Here is a 9,082-nt window from a genome sequence, read left to right on the forward strand (position 1 = left end):
GGCACCTCATCTTCTTCGTCCTGCTCGTCGCTGTCCACAGCATCCCCCTCGGGGATAGGCACCAGCTCGCAAGCTACTGGGATAGCTCGTGGCCTCCTCAAGGACAGAGTCTGGCCCGGAGAAATTAACTTACTCGCCAGCATCGTCTCATCAGATACGAGCTGGCGGTAGTCTTTTTCACTTGGTGGGAGCCCCGCTAAGGTATCGTATCGACCCCCAAGGGTCACCGATTTGGCCGTCATCGCAAAAATGGCTGCACGATGATGTTCAAGTCAATACGCACGAAAAGAAATAAAGCAATATGGTGATTTTGCGAGCTAAGAATAGAGAGAACTTACGAGGACGGTTGAAGTAGTGGTATTCGCAGTTGCGAAACCCCGTCGACATGAAGAACTGGTCCTTGAAGTCGTTGGGGTGGCTGGGCAACTCGATGACTGCAGGAGAGTTGGGAAAACGGGTCAAATAGTAGAACCCGTCGCCTCGCCCCCGTTGATCCAGGCTAGCTTTGAGGCAGAAGAAGAAAAGGATGTTCGCTGGTGTAGGGACCTCCCACTTGTGCCTCAGGAAGAGGTACCTCAGCCCCTCTAGCAGATGGTAGAAGTTAGGTGGCAGTTGGAAGGGAGCTAGCTTTACGTACTTCAGGAAATCCGTGAAGTACTGGTCCAGAGGTAGGAAGGCCTCGGCCTTGAGGTGTTCGTCGCTCCAAGCTACGAACTCCTCGTTGAGAGGCGTGCAGCTCCTCTCGCCCTCAAGGGGAGGTCGGGCAACAAGAGCGCCTATCCCAATTTCGATGTTATGGGACAGCAGGATCTCTGCCTCAAAGAAGGCGTCAGGTCCCACCTCGACCTCTTTTTCCATCGTGGGACCGAAGTGGGGGATGGGAGAATCCACCGCAATCCCGTCGCCTCGCTGGCCTGCTGGGATGACGAGTTAGCCGTGCTCTTCTTGGGTACGTTCTTCCTGGGTTCCATCTGGTCACCTAACGAACAAGAATGAAGAAAAGTTTAAATATGCGACCTAAAAATAGAAAAGGGAATATAGCGCGAGAAGTGATTTTTGTACACGAGCTGAGGTAATCTCAGCCCGCGGTGTGTGAAGCCACGCGTTGCCATGGTCACACGCCCACGTTTCCAATGGATCCCCGATTGCTCGGATCTGTGTGTCAGGAGGGTCAGGATAATGCTGGAGGGAAAGTTTTAAAAAGCAAAACCGCCTAGGAAGCATGACCCCTAAGCTACCCGGTTTTGCACCCTAGAAACCTCTCACCTTCCCTTTTCCAAACAGGCATTCCCTAAAGCTACCCAGAAAAGTTACCCAGAAAAATTACCTAGAATTTATCTTGTCCTAAACATCACATTCCTAGACATGTTCTCATATAGTCGATATACCTAGGATCAAAACCTATGCACCAAAAACCAGCCAAAAAAACCTACAGTGTGCGACTAAGAAAGAGGTTTACCTAACAGAGAAACGGAAAGATCAAAACATGCAACATGCAGAGGACTTACAGTGTATTTTCTGTGTGAAAGTCACAAAAGGCGTAGGAATCGGAGTCTTGGCGGAGTCTTTAAAGCTGGACTGGTGAAGAAACTCTTGTGGCGAGAGCGTAGGGATCTCTGGGATGATAATCAGAAGAAGAAAAACTTCTGAGACTAAAAAGTAGAGAAAATGAGGAAAAAATTTCAAATGAAGGGTGGCTAATACGGAAGATGGCCAACCTTATATATACGTATGAGACATAAAGGAACGAGGACCGTTCGATCAGATTAATGCGAGATACGAGGGTCATAACTCGAGAGGAGAAACGACGGTCGAAAGCAGGCTAGGCCATTTAATGCAATTCTCGTATACTGAACAGTCGCCAACCACGACGCTCCACGTGTCTGATACCCACGTAGTGGGCGGGACATGAAGAGTCGAAAGGGAAACTTAAAAGCCCCCGCTGTGAAGGTCACAGATGACGTCATGGGTCACGAGCAGGGGCTTGGGGGCAAATGTACGCCCTAAATATCCGCGCACTATTGGCGAGCTAGAAAAGGGCCTAATTCGATCTGCCACATGTAAATCGTCCACCCGGAGCTATTTTGTTACGGGCCTCCATCTGTCCAGCCCGAGCTGATTAGAGAGTTAACTGCTACTCGAAGGCATCGTATCAGCAGTATGAGTGTCACGAGCTGGCGCCACATTAAGCTCGTGATGCGGCAGAGATCTGACACCCGAATCCTTGTAAAGTCAACCACGCAATATAAACGTGCATATATCAGACATCACATGTTTGTTTTATTCCTGATTTCTCGGACGCGCAATATAAACGTGCGCATTCGGATATCCCGTATCTGATTTGGGCCAGGCGGCCCATTATCCATCCTTACCTATTGATTAGACCTCACTTCCCTGTAAGGTTTAAGAATTAATCATCAGTATCACAGAGATGACGTGAAGGATAAAGAGATCACGGGATGACCCTATTTCCAACCCATATATCTTCTTCCTATAAATACCAAGACCCTGGGTAGTGCAAGGGTTTGGCATATTTTTGTAAAGAAACACTCTATAAGAAATAGTCAAGAGATATCAATAATATCGACTAGTGGACTAGAGGGATTTGAACCTTCGAACCACCTAAAAAGAAAGGAGTGACCATCTTCCCATGCTATTAGTTTTTCAAATCCAGAATATAATTGTTTTCATATTACGGTTTATCAATTAGCACTAATCCATCCTATTTATTCGTATAATTACCTGTTGGCGAAGAACCGCGTCAACAACAATCATAAGCATTACATATCTCAGCTTGAAACATTTTGAATATTGCTGGAGTATATATATGTGCTGGATGTTTTAATGCTGAAAAAATCGTAATAAATCATGCTTGTAGCTAACATAGTTTTTTTTATGACATTATTCATACTTTCAAACCTTTGAGTAGTAGTCATGTCTGCACAAAAAGTTTCTCTACCATATACCAAAGCCCATTTTTCTCTTAAATCAAAAGTACGCTTCAGCCAATCATTATCTTGAAGATTATATTTCTCAAGCATCTCATTCCAAGCTTGTAAAAATGCTTCTTCATCTTCGTAATCATATATGCATTTGCTAAAATCTTTATCAAATTCTCGAATTTTTTCGAAAACACCACTAAGATGTTTTGCTGCATTTTGATATAAATGCCATATACATAGACGGTGATGTGTTTTTGGCCATTTAGAAGCCAATGCTTTTGCCATTGCCGCATCTTGATCTGTAAGAATAGTTTTTGGTTTTTTATCTGACATTGCTTTAGCAAAGGTATCAAACAACCACATGAATGATTCAGCAGTTTCATCATAAAGAAGTGCAGCCCCAAAAATAGAAGTTTGTTTATGATGATTCACCCCAAGAAACATAGCAAAATGCCGACCTTCTTTATTTTTCTTATAGGTAGTGTCAAAAGAAACAACATTGCTGAAATAAAAATATGCCATAATCATTTTTGCATCAGCCCAAAAGATATTTGTTATTAACTCATTTACATCCACTTGAATAGCATAGAAGAAGTTAGGATCTTCTAATTGCTTCCCTTGAGTCTCAAGAACACCACCAGTATCTCCTGACCTCATTTGAATTGTTCTTTTGGTTCTTAAATAATTCTTATAATCAACGTGGGTAATTCCGAGACTTTCACGTCCTTTAGCGCTCTTTGTCATTAGTTCCCAACTTTCTTTTGGAGCAATTCCTGAACTATCAGCTAAGTCTATTTCAGCAGCTAGGGCGGGAGTCAATCTTCTTTGTGATCTGTGTAAGTGACTTTTTGTAGGAGTTGATGTCACATGAGTGTGCTCAGGATTAAACTCGACAACATGATATTTATCATTTTGACGACAATCGACTTTCATTAGTGCTAGACATCCAAACCTTGTCTTAGCACGATGAGCTCTCACAATAACATCTCGCTTATCTTTTTGACGATACCTTTCGCAAGAGCAACAAATAGTTCTATTTATCATCACGTCATGCTTATCTTTATATCCTTTACTTTTTCTAATGCCAAAACAAACTTTATAAGCATAAGAATTGTAAAAATTATAAGCTTCATCTTCAGTTTCAAACTCCATGCCAATTTTTGGAATTGATTTCTCGGATATTTCTGAATGGATCACATCGATACTCTTCCTGTTATCATCTACCAACTTATCTTCATTGATTTCTTCTTCTCCCCTTTCAAACTCTAATTTGCGACAAGAATAAAATTCTATATTCATAACTTCAAAATAATGTTCTGTATCACCAAAATAAATATATAAATGACAATAATTTAATAAAATACAATCTATAATAGTAAATATGAGTAAAAAAATTAAATAAACATCTCAATATGCTTTTAATTCATGAGTACCATAATTAAACAAACAAATCAATAAATTAAAAAACTATCCATATGTATGAACCATTCATATCTATTTAGCATTTTAATGAAGAACATACATTAATATTAATTTTAAAGTGAGAAAAAATTAAAGGAAAAGTACTACGTGAAACTTAATAAGCTTTTTTGAAAAGGAAAAAAAAAACAACAAGAAGAGCAGCTTAATATGCTAAATATTTTGTTATCTTATTTTTCTTTATTTTAAATTTTTGAAAGAAAACCTATTCTTCATTTATCTATATTAACAATAATTAACCCAGAAGCTAAAAGCCACAGACGACGAAACCTAAGAGTAATAATCACAATTTTGACATCTAATAACTAATCATTCTAACATAGATATTATAATAATATAATTAAAAAGAAGAACAAGAAACAATTACTAAAAATTGTAACAAAATATACATACCTTCAAAAGTTTGCAGGTCTGGAAGTCTGTGCAGCTTTTGTCAAGTTTAGATCAAAGATGTTGGGAACAAATTATTAATTAAGAATTATAAATAAATAAATAAACTTTTATTTTAATAATATATTTATATCATTCTTTTTTTTATATAAAAAATACAATAGAAATAAAATAACGTTCATTAGTATTGTTACGTCCATTTTTTAAGGATATTATGATTTATCTGTTTTAAATTTTGTTTAAATTGACTTTTTTATCATGGGTGGTTCAAATTGATTTTATTAGATTTATATTATATTATAAAAAAAGTTTGAGTCGTATATTTGGAATGTCATAGTATTTAATTATATCTCAATATTTTAAGAGTGTGACCTATCACAATCTCACACACTTTTAAATTAATAAAATAAATATTTTTCTAAACTAACAGAGTCCTTAAAACAAGTTAACACCTCATCTACAAATTAACGGAAAACTTGGGAAGGTAACCGTTTTTTAAAGTAAGAAAAATAAAATGAGGTGTCAAGATTATACTGGTTGGACACATTATGGAACACCATAATTTGACAGGAGATCTTGATTCCCCTTTGTCGTGGACACGTGTGAGATTCGGACGCCATGCGTGCTTACACCTATCATGATTGGTTTGGTAATTTTCTAAGTTTGGGATGGAATTTAACTTAAAACCTAGCAACAATCGAGAGGAGTTTTGAATAAGGAAAGGGAAATTTGACTATTGATGCATTAAATGGGGTACCGTAGCAAAAATACTCTACCCACTGTATACATATGCATTTGATCATAGTATTTCCATAGGTTCCAAAAATATCCATCTCATTTGTTTCCCACTTTCTCTCTCTACTCTCTCAGACTTTCTCTATTCTCGGTCCCAAAACCAAAATCCCAAAAAACTCTCACTCTCCTTTCGCGCATTTACTGTGGCGTTGTCTTCCACGACCACGGCAGCACAGAAAGTGGCAAGAAACCATTGCCGGAGTAGGTGGGTAGGCGAGAAAGCCCACGAGATCGACTAAACAACCCCGAAATAGGAAAATGTGAGGGATTTACTTGTTTATTCTACAATAAATTGTCTGGGTCTGGTTTATTTGTTAATTTTTTGTTCATAGGATAGATCGGGGATGAGGTATGAAAAAATCAGGTTTTTTTTTCGAAATTTATATTCACCTCGATAGAAATCGATATATCTCGATAGTATCTGTTAGGTTTTGGCCTCGATAGAATAAGACATAATTTTTATTTAGCATGTGCCTCGATAGAATAATGCATATTTCTGATTTAGCATGTGCTTCGATAGGCTTTGATAGAGTTAGATATATTATGATTTTGCATTACCTCGATATGCCTCGATAGGCCTCGTTAGTGGTGCCTAGCATCAATATTGTTGAGGCCTTGATAAACCTAGATAGAATTAGGCATTTTTATGATTTTGCATGGGCCTCGATAGAACTATGCATTTTCTGATTTTGCATGGGCCTCAATATGCCTCGATAGAATTGGGTATTTTTTTTATTTTACCTATGCCTCGACATACCTCGACAGACCTCTATGGTTTATATGTTGTTTGATTTTTTTAAACCTCGATGGGCCTCGGCATGCCTCGATGGTCCTTGATAGTTACCAGATTGTTTCAAATTATATTTTTAACATTTTTTTTTTGTTTTTTTTCTTCAGATGCCTGATTCCATTGTACCATGGAAGAAGCACTTTCCTGGTCGTGTCACATATAGGGGTAGTGCTTACTTGGAAACCCTTATAGAGCAGTTTAAGAGGCACATGCTAATTGAACAGGCAGAGGCATGCCCGTTGAGACAGTTCTTCAAGGCTAAGCCCTTTAGTTTTTATGGGGTTCTACTGCATTAGCTTATGTTGCGGAAGGTGGAAAGCAAGAAGGCTGAAGAGGGCCACTTCTAGTTGGGCAACACTTTTTACAGATTTGGGATCGCAAAGTTTTCCCTAGTCACCGGGCTAAATTTTGGGAACACCCTGTCCCCAGATGAGTTGAGAGAGTATCTTTCAAGTGATCAGATCATCCAAGAATACTTTAATGGTGATTCCAAGGTTAGTTTTGGCCAGTGGAAGATGCTTTGAAGGCCTCGACAAACCTAGAAGATGCATTTCAGCTGGGTTTGTGCTATTTGATAGAGGTGGTACTGAATGCCTCAAAGAAGACAACATAGATATGGGGTGAGTCCTTGAAGATGGTTGAGGATCTTGACTACTTTTTCAAGTATCCGTGGGGTAAGTTGTCCTTCAAGAAGGTTATTAGAGGAGTTCAAAAGGACATGCAAAAACAATTGAAGCATTATGAGGAGAAGAAGAAAGAGGGTTCAAGCAAAAAAAATAGGAGTCAAAGTATAGTTTCTATGGCTATGCCCCCGCACTTTTGTACTGGGCTTTTGAGGCCATGCCAGCTATCGAGAGTAAGTACGGTGAGAATAGTGGGAACCAGATTCCCAGGATGCTTAGCTGGGCTACGAAGACCGATATCACTATTTCGACCGCTGAGTTGGTTCCTATGTTCACCAAGCGTCTAGTAAGTTCCACTTTATCTTGTTAAATGTCACACATTAATTGATTAACATTTTATTTTATTAAGGTTTTTCTGACACATGTTATTCGACCATGCAGTTAGTGGTATTTTCCATGCTGAAGCCACGTCCCAGTGACGTAGCCTACTACAATAGCCTCCCAGATGTTGATTCCAGGTTATTCCCTGAGTTGGAATCAATTGTAGTGGAGGCTGGGTGTAATGACCCAAAATTACTAATAAGGCTTAAGGGCCTTGATTAGTGTGCCGGGAGAGCATAATTGGAGGTTAAGGGAATTAATGGTAGAAAGCATGAATATGGGTATTGGATAAGTAATGAGGGCCCTGTTTGGCTGGTAAGGGCTTAATCATAATTTTGGCCGTTAGGGCATAAATGTGAATGTGTGTGATAAATTGTTGAGACCACATTATTATGTGGGTAGATTGATAAATATATATATATATATATATACGTGTGCAGGTGTGTACATTTGTAACTATCGGCACGAGGCGATCCTAGGGAGCAGGTAGCGGGAAAAGTCACAACGGGGCTTAATAGTTGACTTTGGATAAATTAGGGATATTACAGGTATCAGGTGGATATTTAGACTATCGGGTTATGAAAATAAATATATGGAGATATATTTGAGGTTAGAAAGTCTAGGCGAGAATATTGGGGAATTTTACTGTTTTGGCCTCGGGGACGGTTCCGGCACCTCGAGCCTTGGGAATTAACTTAGCAGATAAGATAAACTTAAGGAAACCCTTAGAGGAAAATAAACCGACTCTTTTCAGCTCTACACTCTCTCTCTCTCTCAAGGAAAAACAAGGCAAAGAAACACTGAAATTTAAAGGGAAACAAGCTGGGAATTTATGGAAATTGAGGCTGGATCTTTGGGGCTTAGTTCAAGAATCAGCCAAGGAATAGAATCAACACCAAGGTAAGCTATAAGTGTGTTTATGGTAGTTAAATTCTGTGTTTATGCTGGGTTTTGAAGTGAATGTGGATTTTGACATTTAAGGGTTGAATTGAGGCTTGAAGCTTGGGAGTTAGCTCAGTTTTACTTGGGGGATTGATTCTGCAGCAAAGGTGAGTTTGGAATCAAGGTTTTAATGTTTGAATTTCTGAGATTTTCTGACTGGTTTTGAAGTTCTTGGGTGTGAGAGCTTCATAAATTAAAATGAGGTGTTGAGGGGTTTTAGCTTAGATTTCCGCTGGGTTTTACTGATTGGAAGAATGCTAGAGTGTTGGGGTAATTGAGTTGTGTTAATGGGATGGTTTATAATGGGTTTGAATGAGGTTTTGGATGTTAGAAATGGGGGAAATTCTAGGTTCGAAGGGAAGGGCCGCGACTCTGCTCTAGAGTGCTGCAGCCCTAGCTTGAAGATGAGCCAGGGAGGCTCGGCCAGGGGCAAGCGCCGCGGCGCCCAAGGCAAGGGCCGCGGCGCGTGTCTTCTTCCAGGAAGGGCTTAGGTTCTGTTTTGGTGCAGGGCCACAGCTAGGCTTCAAGGCCCGCAGCCCCTAGATGTATACTTGAACATTTGGAGTTTTAAAGCATAGGAATCATACCTAAAGTTCTCGGGATCGATTTCACCACCGTGCCTGGTGGGATTTGTTTTCCCTGAAGCTAGTTTTGTACCCGAAAACCTATAAGTGAATATTAATGGAATCCATTATCTTGGTTGTGACTAGGTAATAAGCTAGGGCTCAGGAATGGATCGT

The 9,082-nt window shown here is 39.6% G+C and overlaps 1 protein-coding gene across 1 annotated transcript; it reads right to left on the reverse strand.

The window, feature by feature from the left end:
• Positions 1-1,567: 1,567 nt before the first annotated feature.
• On the reverse strand, positions 1,568-4,241 carry LOC133806220 (protein FAR1-RELATED SEQUENCE 5-like). Its single transcript, XM_062244346.1, has 2 exons — positions 2,920-4,241; positions 1,568-1,652 (listed from the first exon to the last, which is right to left on the reverse strand). Exons 1-2 carry the CDS (start codon positions 4,239-4,241, stop codon positions 1,568-1,570), a joined length of 1,407 nt encoding a protein of 468 aa, XP_062100330.1.
• Positions 4,242-9,082: the final 4,841 nt, after the last annotated feature.

This window comes from Humulus lupulus, chromosome X, assembly GCF_963169125.1.
Source record: "Humulus lupulus chromosome X, drHumLupu1.1, whole genome shotgun sequence".
NCBI lineage: Eukaryota > Viridiplantae > Streptophyta > Magnoliopsida > Rosales > Cannabaceae > Humulus > Humulus lupulus.